A 23,589-nucleotide genomic window follows, 5' to 3' on the forward strand; every position below is an offset into this window, starting at 1 on the left:
GCATCTTTAGGATTCTCTATGTATAGTATCATGTCATCCGCAAACAGTGACAGCCTTACTACATCTTTTCCAATTTGGATTCCTTCTATTTCTTTTTCTTCTCTGATTGCTGTGGCTAAAGAGAAGCCTTGTCTTTTTAGCAAGCTTGTCTTTTTCCTGATCTTAGTGGACATTGTTTTAGTTTTTCACCATTGAGAACGACATTGGCTGTGGGTTTGTCATATATGGCCTTTATTATGTTGAGGTAAGTTCCCTCTATGCCTACTTTCTGGAGGGTTTTTATCATAAATGGGTGTTGAATTTTGTTGAAAGGTTTTTCTGCATCTATTGAGATGATCCTATGATTTTTCTCCTTCAATTTGTTAATGTGGTTTATCACACTGATTGATTTGAGTATATTGAAGAATCCTTGCTTTTCTTGGATAAACCCCACTTGATCATGGTGTATGATCCTTTTAATGTGCTGTTGGATTCTGTTTGCTAGTATTTTGTTGAGGATTTTTGCATCTATGTTCATCAGTGATATTTGCCTGTAGTTTTCTTTCTTTGTGACATCTTTGTCTGGTTCTGATATCAGTGTGATGGTGGCCTCGTAGAATGAGTTTGGGAGTGTTCCTCCCTCTGCTATCTTTTGGAAGAGTTTGAGAAGGATAGGTGTTAGCTCTTCTCTAAATGTTTGATAGAATTCGCCTGTGAAGCCATCTGGTCCTGGGCTTTTGTTTGTTGGAAGATTTTTAATCACAGTTTCAATTTCAGTGCTTGTGATTGGTCTGTTCATATTTTCTATTTCTTCCTGGTTCAGTCTCGGCAGCTTGTGCATTTCTAAGAATTTGTCCATTTCTGCCAGGATGTCCATTTTATTGGCATACAGCTGCTTGTAGTAATCTCTAATAATCTTTTGTATTTCTGCAGTGTCAGTTGTTACATCTCCTTTTTCATTTCTAATTCTATTGATTTGAGTCTTCTCCCTTTTATTCTTGATGAGTCTGGCTAATGGTTTATCAATTTTATTTATCTTCTCAAAGAACCAGCTTTTAGTTTTATTGATCTTTGCTACTGTTTTCTTCATTTCTTTTTCATTTATTTCTGATCTGATCTTTATGATTTCTTTCCTTCTGCTAAATTTGGGGTTCTTTTGTTCTTCTTTCTCTAATTGCTTTAGGTGCAAAGGTAGGTTGTTTATTCGAGATGTTTCCTGTTTCTTAAGGTAGGATTGTATTGCTCTGGCTAATGGTTTATCAATTTTGTTTATCTTCTCAAAGAACCAGCTTTTAGTTTTATTGATCTTTGCTATTGTTTCCTTCATATCTTTTCCAGTTATTTCTGATCTGATCTTATGTTTTCTTTCCTTCTGCTAACTTTGGGGGTTTTTTGTTCTTTCTCTAATTGCTTTAGGTGTAAGGTTAGGTTGTTTATTTGAGATGTTTCTTGTTTCTTGAGGTAGGATTGTATTGCTATAAACTTCCCTCTTAGATCTGCTTTTGCTGCATCTCATAGGTTTTGGGTCGTTGTGTTTTCTTTGTCATTTGTTTCTAGGTATTTTTTTATTTCCTCTTTGATTTTTTCAGTGATCTCTTGGATATTTAGTAGTGTATTGTTTAGCCTCCATGTGTTTGTATTTTTTACAGATTTTTTTTCCTGTAATTGATATCTAGTTTCATAGCATCGTGGTCAGAAAAGATACTTGATACTATTTCAATTTTCTTAAATTTACCAAGGATTGATTTGTGACCCAAGATATGATCTATCCTGGAGAATGTTCCATGAGCACTTGAGAAGAAAGTGTATTCTGTTGTTCTGGGATGGAATGTCCTATAAATATCAAGTCCTTCTTGTTTAATGGATCATTTAAAGGTTGTGTTTCCTTATTTTTTTTTCGTTTTGGATGATCTGTCCATTGGTTAAAGTGGAGTGTTATAAAGTCCCCTACTATTACTGTGTTACTGTCGATTTCCCCTTTTATGGCTGTTAGCATTTGCCTTATGTATCGAGGTTCTCCTATGTTGGGTGCATACAAATAGGTCTTTTAAATTCCTCAGGATTTTGTGACAGTTTATTTCTCACCTGTGACTGAATATTTGTTTATACCCATGACCCTAAAGCAGTCGTTTTCAGAGTACAGCCTGCCAACAAGATTGAGTTGGTCAAGACCAGCATTTTTAAAAAAAGTTTTTAAAGTAGAACAGAAAATAGCAGTTTATTGCACTTAGTGTATGTATTACATTCTGAAACTCAGCTAAATCCAAGTGTTAACAAAAATGTCTTTTTCTTAAAAATGTGTGTATATGTCTATAGCCCTTATATATAAACAAGCATGCCTTAAAAGCTATAGTTTGACTCCTTTAAGCAGGTGGTCAGACATCACATCACCAACAAAGGAGCAGACTGACATCATGTGATATGTTGCATCGAGAAAGATATAACTTCACCTGTATGTTGTATCCCTGCCAAAAATGTTTAATTTAAATATGATCATGATGAAATAACTAGACATATTGAAATTGATGGACATTCTGCAAATAATTAAATAAACTGTCCTGAATTCTTAGAAAATACTAGTCTCATGAAAAAAGGTAGGGGAGTCATTCTAGAATCTAGATTAAAGGAAAGTAAAGACACATGAAATAAAATAAAACGTGTGATCTTTGATTTTGGGAGTTAAAACACCTAAAAAGGACACTCTTGGTACAATTATTTAATGTTAGGTTGGTATAGTATCAGTCAGTATTAAATATTAGATATGTTATTAGGTATATTAGGTAATATTTTTGTGTTGATTCGATTTTTAATGTGATCATTGTATTATTTTGTTGGAGAAAGTTTTTGTTCTTAGTAGATACATACTGTAGTATTTAGGAGTGAAGTATCATGATGACTGTAACTGTCTCTCAGCCATCCAGAAACAATATGTAGATAGATAAACATGTTTGTATAAATATAATGAGAGAAATAAAGCAGATGTGGCAGAATATTAACAATTGGTGAATCCAGGAAAAGAATGTATGGTGTTCATTGTGTTCTTCTTGTCACTCTTTGTGCTTGCAATTTTTCAGGATAAAAAGTTGGGAAAAATAAATGCAAACTGTAGTTTGGTTAGCCAACTACATTGCCCTGTTTTTTGAGGTAGGCTCTTAAATCTACCCATGAGCCACTTTTAAGTGCATTAAGTGGCTTGGCATGCTGACTACAGTGCCTGTCACGGGAACTGAATGTGTCTCAGCATGGTGGTTAAGGGCAGCACTTCGGAGTAAGATAAATCTTAGTTCCTACACCAGCTGAAACAAATACCTTGAGCAAGTTAACTCTCCTGAGCTGCATCTATAGTTTTCTCATCTATAAAATGGGAATAATAATAGAAACTCCTTCGTAGGATTGTTTTAAGGATTAAGTACCTGTCATGTAGGAGCATGCAGCAGATCTTAGCTATGATGGTGGCAGTGGTGATGATGAAGAAGGAGAAGACAGCAACAACAATTATGTTGGTGCCTTTGCAGCTAAGTCAGAGGTTCTTAACAGGGAGATGATCAAAACCATCCATGGGCTTTTTTCAAAACACAGGTTCCTAAGTCCTTCTCCAGACCCTCTGTGCCTGAATCTCTTGGTTGAGGCCTGATGTACTTTGTTGTTAGCAGAGGATTCAACAGCAAACAAGAAATAGTCTCTGTCCTCCAGAAGCCTGTAGCGCAGTGGGCACTTAGTTATACTCCTGGTCACCAAATGTCAGAGAATGGGAGGGAGAAATTTCCATGGATGGATTAGGAGAGAAAAGCCAAGGTTAGCATTTTGTGATGGAGAAGAAACTAATCAGGTTTACTTAAATTTTCTTTGCTTCCTATAATTACTACAAAAGGAGACACTGGAGGGTGTGTGGACCATAAACTTTGAGGTACCCTTGTCTTATGTTCTAATGTGTGAGAAGCTAACGTTATACAGCTGTTTTTTAACCAACAGTCCCAAACTTCTCACATCTGAATGAGTGTTCCCTGCTACATAGTTGCCTTGGGAAGCCAGATGGTTTCTTAACTGGACTGTCATTGCTTAAACATCTCTTTGCTCTACTTGGAAACTGCCTTTAAAACCAGTTTAGGACCCTACAAGAAAGCCAAGCTCATTGATTTGTGTACATCACATTTTGGACTCATAGTGATATTACCCAATTGATTCACTTGCCATAGTCATTAGACTTGTTTCCAGAAAATGTATCCCAAGATAAAGATATGCTACTCCCAAGAATATTCAAAAGAATACATTAAAGATTCAGAATGTATTTGGGGTCTAGAAAAGTTTACAGTCACTGTCATATCCTTGAAATAAGTACCCGACTTCCCAAAGGTACAGCCTGACTTGGTTATTGGGTGCATATGTGAATGGGTCTCATTATTTTAAATGAATCAAATATGGCCCCACACCTTGTCCAGATACTTTCAACATGAGGGCACTGGCTGCTGGGTTAGACCTTCAGGTTGTATATCAGTGTTTGAGATGTGCATTTGTATAAAGTCAAGCCAAGAACAGTCACATGATGGGTGATGCCTGAGTGATGGAAATTTTTTTTTCTTTTCTTTTTTTTTTTTCGCCTGTGCAGTTCCCAGTGCTGCTCCTCAGAATCTGTCTTTAGAAGTAAGAAATTCAAAGGTAAAACTTGATATTGCTGTTGTTCATTTTCTATTTGCCTCAGAAGGGCAAATAGAGAGGGAGATTCTGTATCAAAACAATCATAATCAAGCAAAGAAATAAAGTAACATAGATATTACACTTGCCAGTTTAAAGCTGGGCTTCAAAGCCAACTCTGGTTTATTCTGTTCAACTTTACTGCCTTTCTGTTGTGCAAAAATTACTTTAGCCTTTCTTCAAGTACATTGCTATTATTATGTAAATCATGACATCCTAGATGTTAGCCATCCGGAACCTTGGTGACAGGTAGAAAGAAGTAAGTTGTTGTTTATGATACCGTAGCCTGTTTAGTACTGTGAGGTGAGCCCAGTGTGAATCAAAGGCAGACGTCTGTCAGATGGTTGCATTGCTGAAGCTGTCCCTCCTGATCAAGTTCACTGTGCACTGAAGGCCATGTGTGCCTCTCAGACGCCCAGAACCCCTACTGGGCTGCATAGACAACTGAGACAGTCAGTTCTTTCAAAAAGGACTGTGGGACTCCTTTTCCTTTAAGAAACAACCAGCTGTTGATTAACAGTCCCCTCTTTGAAAAGTTTTAGACAGAAATTGTCTAATTTCGCTGTTGCTACAGTGGAAGTAGAAGAGAACCTTACACCTAACAGTAGTTTACGTCCTAATCCACGTGCCTCTGACCTTATGTTTTCCTTCAAAAACTTTCCTGAGACTTTTGCCCTATGTCTTCATTCTGGCAAAATAAATCAAGTGCCCAGCGTGTACTGCCCACAAATACAGTCTCCCCATTTAATCTTTAATGGTTTTAAAATTAAACACTGTTTTTGAGTGATTATTAAATAACTTAGTAAAACTCTCTCTGAACACTCTGTTGCTTTTATGGTTCCTTCTCTTACACACTGAATTCAGAGTAATAATACATAAAACAGGACCAAGATTTGATATATTCGGTCTTTTCCCTGTAATCTTGTCTTTCCCAGAGTATTGTGATTCACTGGCAGCCACCTCCTCTGGCCACACAAAATGGGCAGATCACTGGCTACAAGGTTCGCTACCGAAAGGCCTCCCGAAAGAGCGATGTCACTGAGACCTTGGTGACTGGGACACAGCTGTCACAGCTGATTGAAGGTAAGCTGCTTTGCACATAGGCGAAAGCTAGGAGATGGTGTCTCTCTCAAACATTGAATTGTGCTAGTCTAATGACTGCTCTGGGCTGTTGACTTACACAAAGCAAAAATGGTTTAAAACAATTTGTAAGAGTTCAGTCTACTTCTGACTTGATAAAAATTAGTGGAAAACACTCTTACAGGTTCTGCCATCTCTGGTGAAATTGCATTTGAGTTTCATTGCCTTACTTGTGTTTTCCTGTGTTCTCCATGTTTACTTTTTTGAATATATATACACACACACACACACACACACACACACAAACACATATATAACTCTTTTGTAATCTGAAAGAAAGGTAAAACAAAGCTATATTAGCAAAGAAACGACTCAGTCTAGTTAGTAGCGGAGGCCTACAAAATGACTTCTATAACACTGACACCACTCAGGTATATGTGGCCTGAAACAACATTTGTGAATAGCCACAGCCGTGCAATAATCATTCTTGCTTCTACAGACATGATAAAGTTCTAGAAAATTCTGTCAAGGATAACTCTTTTGTATAGTTCTCCCTTTGTGTGCAACAGAGCAAGTGGCACACCTGATAAAAATGAACCCTAATCCATATAATCTGTATAGGTGTAGGTTTCTGAAAATTGGAGAGCCAGTGACAGAGAAAAACTGTACTCCAGTAAACCAGCAAGCTTTTCTCTGTACTCTTCACCTCATGGATGAGATTGACTTCTTTCAAAATAGGAGAAGGTGAATGTTTATCTTCAAGGGTATCTTTCAGTCTTCTAGTTTCCTCTCATGAACCCCACAGCTCTAAGCTGCAGCAGATAAATATGGCTGTAGGGGTGTTGCTGAGAAGTCTCACCAAAGGAGCATTACAGCAAAATTGGTCACGGATGTTCTTTTTTTTTTTTTTTTTTTTTTTGTGGTATGCGGGCCTCCCTCTTTTTGTGGTATGCGGGCCTCCCTCTGTTGTGGCCTCTCCCGGTGCGGAGCACCGGCTCCGGACGCACAGGCTCAGCGGCCATGGCTCACGGGCCCAGCCGCTCCACAGCATGTGGGATCCTCCCAGACCGGGGCGCGAACCCGGTTCCCCTGCATCGGCAGGCGGACGCTCAACCACTGTGCCACCAGGGAAGCCCCGGTCACGGATGTTCTTAAAAGTCAATCTGATTTTACTCCAGACACAGATAAATAACATTTCCCAAAGATAAGGCTTTTATTTTGAATGTTTAATAGTAGATATTTATTGTATACCAGGCACTCTTCTTGTTTCTGATAAATAAAAGTAGATACAGTCCTTGCCCATGAGGAGACTATTCATTTTCTCAATGGAACATTTGATGTATAAGCAGGGTACCACTTTCATCATAAAAATAGCCTTTTCTTTAACAAGAAAATTCTTGCATTTTAAAATCATATTTAGATTCATTCATTTGTTTAATAGACTTTATTGAACTTTTATTAGCAGGTACTGGTACTGAGTATACAATGATGAGCAAAAGTGGAGATCATTATTCTCTTGAAGCATTAACTTGAAGCTGATAAGTATTAGAGAATAGTATGGGTTCCCAGGATCCTGTACTGAGCAACAAATTACAGGATTTTAAGTTTTAGCCAAGAGTAATTGTTGTGTCTTCTTTTTGTACCACTTACAGCACTAAATACATTCTGCCATATCTTTATAATACGAATCGAGTGCCTTGGTTTTAGTCGATGAGCTCTCTAGGTTGTCTTGAGGGAGAGGAGCTCAGCCTCTATACTCACACGTCTCTCTCACTTGCACCTGCTTATGTGCACTCTCTCCCTCTCTTACATTCCAACTCCCCAGAGGAGAGGGAATGATAATCTGATTGGTTGAATTCTTCCAGGTCCTCGATTGATCCATGTTTGTTGTCTGTTAAAGTTACAAATGCTTGTGTAGCCCACTCTGGCACATCTTGTTCAGTGTGTGCACAGAGGAGACAGAGAGGTAAACTGACTTGGCCCCAGCTGTTCTGCTTCTCCTCCTGTCTTGCTTCTTGCTTTCTTGTGGACAAACAGAATCAAGATGGGCCTGCAGAGAACAGAACCTCCCATCTCTCCTCTCACACCACGTGACAGGATTGATTAACTGAGCAAGGGCTCATCCTGCATCCTAGCCAACTTCTCTCTCAGTAGCTCTCTCTTCGGAGTTTCTGTACTATGTTGCTGGTGAAAGATGCTGTTATTTGAATATGGGGAGGTAGGATAATTTTTCATAACCCTTACAAGACCTATCACAATATTTAGAATCTAAGTGCTCTAAAAATGTATGCATGTGAACTGTACACTTAAAAATGACTAAGATGATAAATTTTATGTTATATGTATTTTAACACAATAAAAAGAGAAAAAAATGGAAGCATGAATATATGAATAGCTGACCATATTATTGACTGTTACCCCACTTTGTAGGGTAGACTTTTACATGTAGATCTTTGTTGCCTTTGGTACAATGGTATATCAGGTACTTTGTTAGCTGATAGTAAATATGAAAGATTGCATAGTAGAAAGATTTTATTTCTCTTTTACTTATAGTATATACTTATGGGCAATAGGCTGTTGAGAAATAGATTTCTAGGCCATATTTGATGTTTAAAATTTTTTCTACTGTGGTTATGGGGTGGCCCAGAGAACAGAGGTAAACTGGTAGGTGTTATACCTCTGCATTATTTTCTGGTCTTTGGTTTCTGTTGAGACCAACTGACTTTGTTCCTTTGGCCTCTTCTTGGCCTTGGCCTCCTTAGTAACAAAAGGAAGGGATTGCATTAAGTGATCTCTAAGATGCCTTTAAGCTCTTTTAAAAGATCTGAAGTCTCCTGGGAGCTTTACTCATTTTGTTTTCCTCTTGGATTGTGTGGGCTTTAGCCTCTACTTCAGAGGTAGGAACTCCTCTGTGCTGTATTTATGTATCACTTGTTCTGTATTAACTGAAATGTTATCAAGACCTCTGTGCTGTATTTATGTATCACTTGTTCTGTATTAACTTTAACTGAAATGTTATCAAGATAGTAGCTTTTTTTTTTTTTTTCTTTTGTGGTACGCGGGCCTCTCACTGCTGTGGCCTCTCCCATTGCGGAGCACAGGCTCCAGACGTGCAGGCTCAGCGGCCATGGCTCACGAGCCCAGCCGCTCCGTGGCATGTGGGATCTTCCCGGACCGGAGCATGAACCCGTGTTCCCTGCATTGGCAGGCGGATTATCAACCACTGCGCCAACAGGGAAGCCCAAGATAGTAGCTTTTTATTAAGTTGGTGGATGAGATATTTGCTTTAATGAGAGATTGCTGATCTTTTGTTTTTCCAAAGCTCTTGTTTCAGCCCTTTTTTTTTTTTTTTCTGTCGTTTGGGTTGCAGGTCTTGATCGGGGGACTGAATATAATTTCCGAGTGGCTGCTCTAACAATCAATGGTACAGGCCCTGCTACTGACTGGCTGTCTGCTGAAACTTTTGAAAGTGACTTAGATGGTAAGAACAACAATCGGCAGGATTGGCACAGGCTAGGTACTAACTGAAGTCAAATGAGTCAAACTGGAAAGGCACAGATTTGGGGTATATGTGGCTTAAATCTGTGAACTTTAGTGGATTTATACTGCTGTCATTCCTGTAATACAGCAAGTCTCCTGGAATGTTTTATTTTTTTTTTTTAAGAGAGAACCATCCCTTTAAGCAGAACCAGCACCAGTAAAAAAACCAGCACCAGAACCAGTAAAAATGTCCAAGTGCTTTAAGTCTGGTTTTTTTACCAAGGCCATCAAGTAGATAAATGATCTAAACTTTAAGGCTGAACCACATAAATTGTGTCTTTATTTCAGTTACAGTTTCCCTTTTCCCTTAGTCCTAGAAACCTTTCCCTTTTTCTCACCTGTTTATTCAGTAACTCCATGTGGGTGTGTGTATGTACCTTTATCAGAGACAGGTGCTGCACTTAAAAGACAAAAGACCTGAGTATTTACTCTAATTCTTTGGTTACTAATTTTTAAATAGTGGTAGAAATTTATGCCGTGAAATAATGTATGTGAAAGATACTGTAAATTGCCACCTTTTAAAGCCTCTTAGTCTCCCACCATTTAAATCAATTTGTGGTTCTAAAGTTTCATATTTTCTGACTTACCATATTACTTTGGGGAGTAAATAATTGGTATCATTGCTGTAATATGATACTTGATCACCTGTTGACAGCAGGCTTCTAATTAGTTGATGTTGTGCCTTTCTCATTCCACCTGGTAGAGTTTGGGAATCAGATGTAGGACCAAGAGGAATGGGTAACAATTGAAAGACAATTTATTTGTTTTTCTCCATTGAGAAGACGTTCTTGGATCTCTTTCTCTTCCCTTCCAAACTAATACTGCAGTGTTTTGTATTTCAGGCTTTTTGAGTTTGTTTTCTTAGACTGCAGTAAAACCATGGGCCATACTTTACTATACATACAGATTCTCTTTGAATTCTTGGGCAAAATGGAAAAACTAAGCCCCAAATAATTTGGCAGAAGGCTGAACACCCATTTCCCAAGCACGATGAAATATTCTAAAGGAAAGTGGCTCTTGATATCATCCTGCTTTTCTGTTTTCCTTCCCAGAAACTCGTGTCCCCGAAGTGCCTAGTTCTCTTCACGTCCGCCCACTTGTCACTAGCATCGTAGTAAGCTGGACGCCTCCGGAGAATCAGAACATTGTGGTCAGAGGTTATGCCATTGGTTATGGCATTGGCAGCCCTCATGCCCAGACCATAAAAGTGGACTATAAACAGCGCTATTACACCATCGAAAATCTGGGTATGTGTGCTAAGTAGAGGAAGTAATCACACATGTGATTTCTTCTTTCTTTCTAACTTTTTATTGTGTAATAATTTTATTTTTACAGAAAACTTTCAAAAATAGTACAAAGAACTTTTATTTATCCTTCACCCGATTTCCCAAAGGTTAACATTTTACCACATATGCTTTATCTGCTATATATACCTGTTGTTTTTTTCTCAGAACCGTTTGAGAGTAAGTTGCAGACATGATGCCCCTCTATCCATTCATATTTACTTTTAATTTGCATTTCCTAAAAATAAGGGCATTTTTTAATATAACCACAGTGCAGTTATCAAAATGAGCAAATTAACTGTGAAGCTATCTATAGACTTTATATTTTACTAGTTGTCTCATTAATGTCCTTTATAACAAAAGAAAAACATTGTTTTCTGTTGCAGGATCACATGTTGTATCTATTGTTTCTCATTAGTTTTCTTTTATATGAAACAGTTCCTTGTTTTTTTCTTGACTTTCATGACTATGACATTTTTGAAAAATAGATATAGACCACTTATATTTTATAGAATGTTCCTCAGTTTAGACTTGTGTATTATTTCCTCATTACATTCAGCTTATGCATTTTTGGAAGGAGGGACATAGATGCATGTGTTCTTGTCAGTACATCATATCAGGAGGCACATGAGAGTCTAATGCTAGTGATGTTAACTTTAACTGCTTGGTTAAAATGGTATCTTCCACGTTTCTCCACTATAAAGTTATTATTTTTTTCCTTCATAATTAAAAAGTACCTTGTAGGGGAGGTATCTTGAATCTTTGTAAATATCTTGTTTCTTGTCGAACTTTTACTCACTAGTTTTAGAATCTTTAGTTAACAGTTATTACTGTGGTGTTCCCCAAGTGGTGATTTCCTAATTCCATTATTTCTTCTACATTTATTAGCATTCTTTGATAAGAAAGAACTTTCCTTCTCTTCCATAGTGAAAGAGCAGCCAATGGGAGTCTCTTTATGACTAGTTTCTCTGTCCGTTTGACATCTACCATCTTTCTTTGAGCACTTTCTTTCTTTTTGACACAGTAAGATGTTACAGGCTTATCTGGTATTTTCCTAGCCTTTGCCCTTGAGTCAGCTATTGCTCCTGATTTTTTATAAATGATATTTAGAAACCAATATCTGAGCACTATACATGGTCATTGTTACTGGGGTAGAAATCCTGAGGAATCTATTAAAAAGGCTACTAAAACTATAACTGGGTTTAAAAGGTCACAAGATACAAAGTCAATATATAGAAACAGTTCTATTTCCACATACTAACAATAAGCAATTGGAAATTGGAATTAAAATAACAATACCACCATCAACAGAGGAATGGATAAAAAAGATGTGGTACATATATACAATGGAATATTAGCCATAAAAAAGAACAAAGTAATGCCATTTGCAGCAACATGGATGGACTTAGAGATTGTCATAGTGAGTAAAGTCAGACAGAGAAAGACAAATATCATATGATATTGCTTATATGTGGAATCTAAAAAAAGGGGTACAAATGAACTTATCTACAAAACAGAAATAGAGTTACAGATGTAGAAAATAAACTTATGGTTACCAGGGGGTAAGGGGGAGGAGAGATAAATTGGAAGAGTGGGATTGACATATACACACTAGTATATATAAAATAGATAACTAATAAAGACCTACTATGCAGCACAAGGGACTCTACTCAATACTCTGTAATGACCCATATGGGAAAAGAATCAAAAAAAGAGTGGATATATATGTATAACAGATTCACTTTGCTGTACACCTGAAACTAACACAACATTGTAAATCAACTATACTCCAGTAAAAATTTTTAAAAATAACAATACCACTTAATAGCATCAAAAATATGAAGTACTTAGGAATAAACTTTAAATGTGTATATATATATATAGAAGATCTGTGCACTAAAGAGTGGAAAATGATGGCTGAGAGAAATTAAAGAAGACTTAAATAAATGGAGATACCATGTTCATGGATTGGAAAACAGTATATTACAATGACAGTCTTCTCCAATGCAATCCCAAGTAAAATCCCAGTAGACTTTTTTCTAGACGTTGATAAACTTATTCTAAAATTTACATGAAAAATCGAAAGAGCTAGAATAGCCAAACATTTTTGAAAAAGAAGAATAAAGTTTAGAAGACCCACACTACGTGATTTCAGGACTTATTATAAAGCTACAGTAACCGAGACATTGTGATAGTGTTTATGTAAAAGGTAGGTGAAACAGGATAGAGTCCACAAATAGATCCATACATATATGGTCAATTGATTTTTGACAAAAATACTGAGATAATTCAGTGGGAAGAGGATAGTCTTTTCAACAAAAGGTGTGGGAATAATTGGATATCTGTATGAGAAAGAAAAAAGAACCTTCATTGACCCTTATCTCATACCATACACAAAAACAGATCTAAATACAACAGTTAAAACTATAAAACTTCTAGTAGAAAACAGAAAAAAATCTTCATGACTTTGGGGTAGCAAGGATCTCTTAGGATGCAAAAAAGCACAAACTAAAAATAAAAAATTAATAAATCAGGCTTCCTCAAGATTTAAAACTTCTCCTTGGAAAGATACCAATAAGATGAAAAGGTGAGCCAGAGACTAGAAGAAAATACTCATCATTCAAGTACCTGACAAAGAATTTCAGTCTAGAAGATGTAAAAACAAACAAGCAAACAAAAAAAAACACCTCTAACAACTCAATAAGAAGATAACAATCCAATAAAAAAGTAGGCAAAAGATTTGGATGGACAGTACACCAAAGAAGATGATATATGAGTGGACAATAAGCACATGAAAAGATTCTCAGCTTCATTAATCATCAGAGAAATGCAAATAAAGCCATGATGCAATATCACTACACAACCTCGAGAATTGCTAAAATTTAATAGACTGATAAAATCAGATATCAGCAAGGATGCAGAACTGGAACTCACGGTTGCTGGGGGGAATATCAGATGGTACAACCACTTTAGAAAACAGTTTGGAGGTTTCTTAAAACGTTGACCATACAACCCAACATTCCCACTCATAGACAGCTAACCAAGAGAAATAAAGACACATATCTACACATAGACTTCTACACAGATGTTCATAATATATTTATTTATAATAATCTAAAGGGGGTAAACAAGTAAATGGTAAATTATACTATATCCATACAGTAGAATACTACTCAGCAATTTGAAGAAATAGGCTATGGATACACGCAACAAAATGAATCTCACAAACATTATACTGAGCAAAGGAAGCCAAACACAAGAGAATACATACTGTGTTATTATATTTTTATGAAATTACAGAATGGACAGCACGTATTTATAGTGACACAGCAAGATGAGTGGTTGCCTGGAAATTGGGGTGGTGGAAATTTACTGCATGGGGCATAAGGGAATTATTTGGAGTGTTGGAAATATTCTCTATCTTGATTGTGGTCATGATTACACAGGTGTATATATTTGTCAAAATTAAAAGTGTACATTTAAATGGGTACATTTTAGTTTATACTAATTATGCCTCAAAGTTGAATTACAAAGCCAAAATTTTGAGATATAGTTAATATTTTATAATAGAAAATGAATTGATTTGGGTAGGTATAATTACTTTTCCAAATTGGATTATATCATTATTGAGATCTTTCTTTGAAAGACTTGCCTTTTAATTCAGAATCTTCCCTGACCAACTTTTTTGTTCACATCATTTCTGTGTAAATATCTTTGCTAAGGACAATTTTAGGTGTCTAACAAATTACCTACCTTCATCTTTTCTGGTAGAAAATAAGCAGCAATCTAATGCTTTATTCAAAAACAGAGTAGCCTTTCTCTTTTTCCTTTCAAGAAGAAACAGCAGAGTTAACCTAGGAAGTGTTCCCCACACAAACAGTCTTATAAGGCAATTGTAGGAGAGCAAAAGAATAGGATAGGATAAAAATATCTCTGTGGTGACCCACTCCTACTGTTTCCTTTATGAAACTACTGAAATGAAAATCCTCCGCAGTGCAGGCAGTACGTGGTCTTTGACTTTCAGGTGCTTTCAGTCTAATAGGAGAAGAAATGTAAAACACAGGAAACAATGAGATGAGTTGAAGTGAAGTATGTTCAGAGAAGGAAAAGGTGGTACGGCACAGTAGAGCAGTCAGGGAAGAAGCTTGACCTGTACTTGAAAGACTGAGTCAGAATAGTGGTTGAAAAGAAGAGATGAGAAGGAGCGCTGCATGTTCTGAAAACAGTAAACAGATTTTATTAGTTAAGAGAGCGTACATTGAGAAGTAGCAAAAAATTAATTTTGCGTAAAGTAAAATAAGCTTGCTATATTTATCATCACAGATAGAGCTAAGATGCACATAATATTGAACAAAAGTCAGCAGTTGAGAAATACTTTTAGGAATTCATTTATTCACACAAGAGCTCTCTCCTGAGCTTCAGATCCATGTAAACATCTGCTTGATGGGTATTTGCACTGGGATATGTCCCGTATTCTATCATAATTTAATCAAAATTAAAATTAGTATCTTCTCCTGCAAACTTTCAATCAATCAGCAAATATCCCAGACCCTGTGCTAGACACAGAGCAAAGAATCCAACAGACATGATCCCTATTATTAGAAATAATACAATTTCTAAATAATTGAAATTGTTTACAGTGCTGAGGAAGAGAAATGAGGTGCCACAGGCTATGTAACTAGAGAGGCTAATCCAGTCTGGGAAGAGCCCTTTCAGATGAATAGGCATTGTCTAAGTAAAGAAGGGTGGCATGTGTCCCCAGCATAAGGGACAGCTGCACATGTTGCAGCCCAGTAGTAAGAGAACACATAGTGCTCAGTGAACTGAGAGATGGCCAGTAAAGATGGAGCCCAGGGAGCAAGGCAGAGTGGTGAGAGGCAAGTAGGTATAATCAACAAGCCTTGATCATTTGTGTAGGGGAGGAGGGAGAGGTCTTAATGACTCCCAGGTTTCTGACTTGAGCAGCAAGGTGCATAGTTATGCCATTTATGAACTCTAGGGAAAACTGGAGCAGCTGAAGGACCAGAGAAAGGGGAGAGAGAGAGAGAGATTTGAGACATCCAAGTGGAAATCCAGATAGACAGTTGAACATAGAGGTCTGGTGCTCAGAAGAAAAGTCAGGACTAGTTTGCACTTGATGGCACATACATGCTAATCCAACCAAGGAAATAAATGAAAGCACATCGGGAGAGAGTGAAGAGTAGGAATAGAAGGGGGCCTAGAATCAAGTCTGGAAAATGTGTATCATAGTTGCTCTGCCTCTGTCCCCAATCTCAGTGAATGACATCACCTTCCACCATGTTGCCCATATCAGCACCCTTTCCTGCCAGTCAAGTACTAAGTCTTGTTGATTCCATTTGTTGTCAGTTCTTTCTCACATTGGAAGACCAGGTGCCTTTATATATTGCTCACTGGTATCTAGAGGATGGGCCACCAAGCAGCTTTTAAAGTAATGCAGGCCACTTGAGGTGTGGCCACTTTGGAAATCTACCCAACTTTGCCAGAAGTGAGTGTTATGGGTCAGCTTCTCCCCCTGCAAAACTTCAGTGGAGCCCAAGTCTTCATTTCTGAAGCTAGACTTTTGAAGTACCCATACTAAACCTTGCCTGGATCAGGAATGTGATAAAGTAGACTCTTCCTGATTTGCCTTAGCCAGTAGGAGAATGAATACTATTCCAACTATTTAATACCTCTCTTTTTCATCAAGTCTGACTAGCAGCATTTTATGATCACCTGGAGGAGTGTTTCTTTCAGTCTTACATTTCCTGCAGCATCACCTCCTAGCTGGTTGAAATTCTGGGCCATGTCTTTTCAACCAAGAAGTCTGCATGAAGGCTAGATTAAGTTGGCATTCCTGGATTTGGAGGCACCCCAGAGAGTTAAGGATCTTCAGCAGTTACTGAGTTAACAGTTTATCTCCTACTTGTCTAGCTTGGCTGTTCCAGTCGCTGTCCTCCTGAGAAGGAAAGGGGTTTGTTTAATTCCAAGCTCCACCTATGGGCTTCCAGCACATGAAAATCTTATTTATTCATTTTAATCCAAGCTCTTCACTATACAATAACATCACTAAACCATTGATTAGTTGAAGCCAAGAGAGGATTCAGGAACAGTCAACCTGACTCCTGGGACTAATTCCAGGAAGTTTATCCCAGCCAGTTTTTCTATATACTCTGTATGCTGCCATCTCCATACATCCCCACCCCCAGGATAATCCCACATAAAAAATTTAAAAATCTTTCCTGGCTTTTTTTGCAATTAAGATTATGCATCGTCACCCGTGAATTTTTTTAATTCTGTAGTGAGAATTTTTTTAAGTGTTTCCACTTGTTTCTTTCCTTCAGATCCCAGCTCTCACTATGTGATTACCCTGAAAGCGTTTAACAATGTGGGTGAAGGTATCCCCCTCTATGAGAGTGCTGTGACCAGACCTCACACAGGTAAGGTACCCTGTCCATCTCTGGTCTTCAGCATTTTTTCCAGCAGCTTAAGTAGAATGTTGGCATGAGGCCTGCCCCATAGGTATCAGTGAAAGGAAAAGTGTATGGCAATTTAGGGTACAGGCTTCAAATAGGAAAATAAATGGGCTTTAAACATGGAAAGTTCTGTGAATCCCTGTTTTGCTTTTTAGAACATGGTAACAGTCCTGTCATGTAAACAAATCTATGTAAATGTGAAACACATGTTTTTAATATGTTGGGATCTAGAAAGCATAGTTGTGAGAGAATTTAAAACAATTTTTCATCTTTTGGTCATATGAGTTATAACTAAAATGAGAAAAAAAATGAAAGGATCTCCATATCTCTGAGGAAATATATAGGTTACTGATGGAATAATTGATGAATCCAACATTTTTTTTTATTAGTCACCTGAGTTAGTTGGGAAGGTATTTTTCTATGTGCTTTTTATACGCTTTATTTATAGAAAGTATGAAGTCATATGTACTATCCATTTGATCAACTGTACATTTATTACAAAAGAGACCAAATATTTATTATTTTTCTTTGTAATTTAATCTATTTAAAATATCTTTAAAAGAATAATGTAAAATTTCTGTAGATTATGTAAAACGTGATTTAGATTTGAATGAGAAAGTTCATTGAAGTGAATATATTAGAATTGCAAAGTTTTCTAAAGGGTACTGAAAACCAAAGAATTTATCATTTTCAGAAATGCTCTTTTCTATTTGTTTCTCAAAATTGAGAATCTGTATTGCCTGCTATGTATTCTGGATACTTTGCTTAATAGTATGGATTTGGCATTATTCATTTTAAAAAGATAATCTCTGTCCCCTTTTTTATGCTTTTACTTAAAAACACCAGCACCATTGCTACATATTTGATAGTTCTGTCCTGTCTTCTGCTCCTGTGTGCTTACAATTTATAAGTTCTCTTAAAAATAGCTTTGGGGGCTTCCCTGGTGATGCAGTGGTTGAGAGTCCACCTGCCGATGCAGGGGACACGGGTTCGTGCCCCAGTCCGGGAAGATCCCACATGCCACGGAGCGGCTAGGCCCGTGAGCCATGGCCGCTGAGCCTGCGCGTCCGGAGCCTGTGCTCCACAATGGGAGAGGCCACAGCAGTGAGAGGCCCGCGTACCACAAAAAAAAAAAAAAAAAAAAAAAAAAAGTTTGATATTTCAGAAAGGAAAAAAAGTAAGATGAAAAAGAATATTTAAGCAGTTTGCTACTTTCTTAAGTCAGTCTATAATAGAAAAAAAAACAAATTCGGAATTATTTTCTTTTATGTGACTTAAAAATATAACATGGCTAGAAATATACAAGGGGAAATGTTCATAAGTCATGTAACCTAGTTATCTTTTCCAAGAGTTGTTACAAATAAGAAAAAAGTTCTCAAAGAAGTCTTGGTGATGTTTGCACCTGAAGGTTCATTTTCTGTAACTAATTGGTATGTGTCCTGATCTTTGAACAAAGACCTTGATTATAACTATGCTGTTCCTGTGTTATTTTTAGTCTTCATTGTGTAGGAAATACACAAATGGAGACTGTTTCTTTAGCTTGGCAATTATTCATAAACAATGCCCATGCCATTTCAGATTTTAGGTTATAGAAAGGACTAGTCACCGTAACTATGTGGGAAACCCACTTTAAAACCTTCACTTAAAATAAATCAGTGTGTATATACTTAGAAAACTGGCCAAGAGTTGGGAAAGCCCAAATGGATGCTGCTGTATTGCCGTGGGCTCATGGTGCCTTTGTGCTCATTCTGGCCTTTGTTTTGACAATGATGCTTAGAGAAGGTGTCTGTTGCATATGGTGCAGGACAGCACATGAGTATAGACTTTCCTTTCTATCAAATAAGTGCTCTGATTTCTAAAGTTCATAAAGGCTGTGTCACTTAGACCCTTAATAACTATGGCATTTCCCATAGCTGATTGGGATTCATCAGTGGGTTGTTCTAAGTCTACTGGAGAAAGTGTGGAAATATTCCTGCATGGCGTCAGCTTACCTTTCCTCTACGAAGAGTAATGCCCTTGAGTTTCCTTTGCTTTATTTGCATGTGAGCCATATTGCTGCACTTCTTTTAGACCCAGGACATCAGCAGATCTGAACTGGACCCTGCATGGGTATCAGATATGCCCAATACCAACGCCAGGCTAAGTTGCTGTTGGCTGATATTCAGGACTCATGTTTTAGAGTAGGGACCCCTACATGTCCAGTGATACCCATTGATAAGCCATGTCCCCACAATTCAACCATAGTCACTGAAATATCAAAACAGATCATGAGCTTTGTGTTATTTGTTGAGAAAGAATACCCTTGATATTAAAAGCAGTTTTCATCTTTTAATGATCCTTTTGGGACAGGAGGTAGAATTTTCAAGTAATTTAAAGAAAATTTTTTAGCAAAAAGAAAATTCAAGTTTGAATACATTAATATAATCGACTGGATTACCAAATTTTATATACCTATTCAATATACATACAGAATACAGGAGAAGAAAATAGTTAATTACTGTTTCTCTAGATGCTTTCCTGCAATTTTTTCCTGAAAGAACACAAGTGGAAATATTCTTTTAAATGAATGGTGGTTATCTGTTAACTCCGGATTCTCTTTCTCTTTCTCCATTTCTCACCTTTCATTCCATTATATTACCCTGCATTTCCCTTTTCTTTTATTTTTGTTTATGTTAAAATGGCACTTCCATTTTTTAATTACTTTTTACCCAGACACTTCTGAAGTTGATTTATTTGTTATTAATGCTCCATACACTCCAGTGCCAGATCCTACTCCCATGATGCCACCAGTGGGAGTTCAGGCTTCCATTCTGAGTCATGACACCATAAGGATTACATGGGCAGACAACTCACTGCCCAAACACCAGAAGATTACAGACTCCCGATACTACACAGTCCGATGGAAAACCAACATCCCAGCAAACACCAAGTATAAGGTACTGGCACATTTGTTCTAGTTGAAAACCTAATTCTTGATATTTTCTGACTCTGAAGCTCTTGATTCATATATTTCCAGAATGCTAATGCAACGACTTTGAGTTATTTGGTGACTGGTTTAAAACCAAATACACTCTACGAATTCTCTGTGATGGTGACCAAAGGTCGAAGATCAAGCACATGGAGTATGACAGCACATGGGACTACTTTCGAATTAGGTATGTGTTGTCAGAACTTTGTCACGTGGCATTTCTTCTCTTTGCAAGATGTGAAAGCCAGTGAAAGTCCGTGCTAATGTTGTGCCATATCTCAAGTCATAAGACATCATCTCATCACCTGTTTTTACTACCCAAGGAAAGAATTGAATGCATGAATTGACATATTTACAGAACACAGTGAGCAGCTACAACTGGAGTTCAATGTTTGCTTTTTCAGCTGATGAATTATGTTTTTTCATTGTTGTACAAGAACATTAGCAAATAGGACAATATAATGCAAAGTGTACTAGATTTTAGGAGTCATGAGACTTGAGTTCGATTCCAAGGTCAACCATCTATTGACTGTGATCATCAGTCATCCAGCCTCTCTGAATCTCTTTCTTCCATCTATAAAAGAGGGGTGATGTCTGCCTTTCCTACTTTATAGGGTAAAATAAAGTACCCTATAAACAAAGTACATGGTAAATTGTAAAGCACTGTGTAGATGTAAGGAATTACGGTTATTAACCTTGCCTTACTGGGAAATTGAGATAGAAAAGATGAATGGCCTGCCTTTCACCAATGCTATGCTTGCTAGAGCCTCAGCACTTTACCAGAGCCTCCCAAGCCTGCCCTAGGAGCTTTCTTGCAAACTGGTTAGTGTCTTATAAAATCTCCCACTGGAGTATTCTTAGGGTTTTTGTCTGTAAGTAAACATGAAAGAAAAATGACAGCTAAGTAAATCAAGGGGAAAGCAAGTCATCCAATTTTAAGATTTTGCTTGCTTTTTGCTCACTTGTAGACCTGCCCTTCTGCCCCTTGTACTTCCCTAGCATGGGGAGGTGTGTAACCGTTGGGAGGCTCTGTCTATTCCACCCTCCTATTTCTTTCTCTCTTTTAAATGAATAATGAAAAAAATGGAGCTATAAAGTCTCCGTAGACTGGGTTTGGCCCTAATGTCTTTTTATCTTCACAGTTGGTTGAATTTCCTGCAGAGAAAAGGGGATAGATTTGGAGAGAAAGAAATATAATGCACAAAAGCTTAAATAGACCTTGAGTTTGCTTTCTTTGCCAGTTTTAAGAATATCTTTGTGCTTTCATTCCAGCCCATTAGGTAATAAATGATACTCCATCAGGAGTTTGCATTTCACTGGGCTCCCTTCCGTTTTATACTAGGAGAATTCCAGTATTTAGAAAGAGAAGAGTAAATTTAAGGATATACTTACTTTGCTCATTTTCCAACTAGTACATTAAAAGTTTTCAGCCATAATATGGAAATACAGATGCACTGTCATTTTTATTTTATTGGTTTTTCTGTTCCATAAACAGCTTTACATTTCATAGCAATAACCTTCAATAGTTGACAGTATCTTTTCGGTGTAAATTTAACATAAAAAAAACCCATCAATTTGTAAATCATTTATTCTTTGGGGGAATGGTGGTTTTCAAACATTGTATTTGGCTTAGAGAGCCAACTATAGTTAGAGAGAAGGTTACTTTATACTTAAAACTATTCTAACAAAACAATCCAAATTGGGGGGAGAATGTCATCTTGGGCACATTATATAATATTTCTCATTTTCAGTCTCCTGATCTATCAAGCAGGGACTACAGGTGTCTTTTGATTTCCCTAACTAGCTTGCATATCCCTGACCTCCCCATCTGGATGCCTATTCTGTATCCTCATGGTGTGGTATTTCCTCTTTGGTACTTTGCATATTCTTCTTTTCATTGGAGCTATTTATAGATAGACAATGAATTCTATGAAGCCAGGAGGCTTTATCTTTTTTGCCTCTGCCCTTCATTGTGCCTTCTAAATGGAAAGGGTTGAGGAAAGGGTGAATTAAATTGAAATGGATGGGAATTATTGAAAGTATTATTATTTTGTAGTTCCTACTTCTCCACCCAAGGATGTGACAGTTGTGAGTAAAGAGGGAAAACCTAGGACCATAATTGTAAATTGGCAGCCTCCTTCTGAAGCCAATGGCAAAATTACAGGTAAGAGGCCTAAGATGCCTTTGAGTGTGTAACTGTTCCCTGTTCCTGCCTGGCAGAAGCATTCCAGGAGAGTGCCTCCTTGTTAGGAGAAGTGGGGGTCTTAAGGCTGCCTTGGCCATTTTATGAGGTGTGAGTCATGATGGTCCTGGAAGGTGGAGCAAGGACGTGCTGTTTAGTGACATAAAAATGATTCACTAGCTGGTTGTTCTGACCCATGTTGCATGAAAGTCTGAAGGTCATGGGTTGCACTAGACAGCCTTTGGTTATAGTGGAACTTATGGACATACTTATTTTCCTCAGGAAAGCTGTTCTTCTCTATCTCTGACTAGATGACCAGCTTTGAGATTAAAGACCCTGCCTAATTCTACAGGATGATACCCAATAAGTATAAACTCAGTTCTTTTACCCAGAAGCCAAAAAAACCCATTAGGCTTTTAGTTTCTTTTTTCACCCAGAGCTGCTGCTTCAGCTTCCTGTGCTCTTACAACTAGAGTTAAAAGTCCAAGTTGGCTTAGGCCTTTGAAGGGAACCTTGAATTTTTTCAGAGTAGAGGGCACTATGCCTTCCTTGGCTTTATCAGGGAGGAAAACCTGCCTCTGCTCCAGGCAGGTCTATGCCTCCTGAAGTTTCTTTTTATGAATAAGGCAGCCTAAGGAAACTGAAGGCCTTTCTTAGCATTGTCCTGCCTTGGCTTTCAATAGGAACCCCTTTCCATAAATCCCAAGTCTTTATGAAATTTTTAATTTAGGTTTTAGAATGTGCCTCTTCCATAAAGGAATTAAGCATGACTTGACATGGATTACATTTTGTTTTGTCTTTAAAACCAGTAATGATGCAGTGCATTTGTGCACTGTGTAGGTCAGGTAGGCTTATGGTTGTGGTTCTTCCTGCCTGAACCATGGAGATTGAGTGCCCTCTGGTGGATGTATCAGGTGACGTTTCACTGTGACTTCACCCACCCCAAGTTTGGGAGAATTTAGCAGAGGTAGCTGCTCATCTCCTAGGAGTTTTTCTCCTGGGAAATCACATTGGTGAGAGTTAAAATAGCATTGTTGGGCTTCCTTGGTGGCGCAGTGGTTAAGAATCCACCTGCCAATGCAGGGGACACAGGTTCAAGCCCTGCTCCGGGAAGGTCCCACATGCCGCAGAGAAGCTAAGCCTGTGCGCCGCAACTACTAAGCCTGTGCGCCGCAACTACTGAGCCTGTGCTCTAGAGCCGTGAGCCACAACTACTGAGCCTGCGTGCCACAACTACTGAAGCCCACATGCCTAGAGCCCGTGCTCCGCAACAAGAGAAGCCACTGCAGTGAGAAGCCCGCACACCACAACAAAGAGTAGCCTCTGCTTGCCACAAGTAGAGAAAGCCCACACGCAGCAACGAAGACCCAATGCAGCCAAAAATAAATAAAT

General features: G+C 37.8%; 1 protein-coding gene across 11 annotated transcripts in view; it reads left to right on the top strand.

The window, feature by feature from the left end:
- NEO1 (neogenin 1) overlaps nucleotides 1-23,589 on the top strand; it is a 256,124-nt gene that overhangs the window by 204,406 nt on the left and 28,129 nt on the right. For all 11 annotated transcript variants that reach the window (XM_055088092.1, XM_055088096.1, XM_055088094.1 and 8 more), the window contains exons 12-19: nucleotides 4,586-4,635; nucleotides 5,607-5,754; nucleotides 9,122-9,232; nucleotides 10,344-10,538; nucleotides 16,916-17,011; nucleotides 19,808-19,983; nucleotides 20,064-20,202; nucleotides 22,072-22,179. In XM_055088092.1, the coding sequence (XP_054944067.1) occupies nucleotides 4,586-4,635; nucleotides 5,607-5,754; nucleotides 9,122-9,232; nucleotides 10,344-10,538; nucleotides 16,916-17,011; nucleotides 19,808-19,983; nucleotides 20,064-20,202; nucleotides 22,072-22,179 (1,023 nt within the window). The remainder of the gene's footprint in view (nucleotides 1-4,585; nucleotides 4,636-5,606; nucleotides 5,755-9,121; nucleotides 9,233-10,343; nucleotides 10,539-16,915; nucleotides 17,012-19,807; nucleotides 19,984-20,063; nucleotides 20,203-22,071; nucleotides 22,180-23,589) is intronic.

Source organism: Physeter macrocephalus, chromosome 11 (assembly GCF_002837175.3).
Source record: "Physeter macrocephalus isolate SW-GA chromosome 11, ASM283717v5, whole genome shotgun sequence".
Classification (NCBI taxonomy): Eukaryota; Metazoa; Chordata; class Mammalia; order Artiodactyla; family Physeteridae; genus Physeter; species Physeter macrocephalus.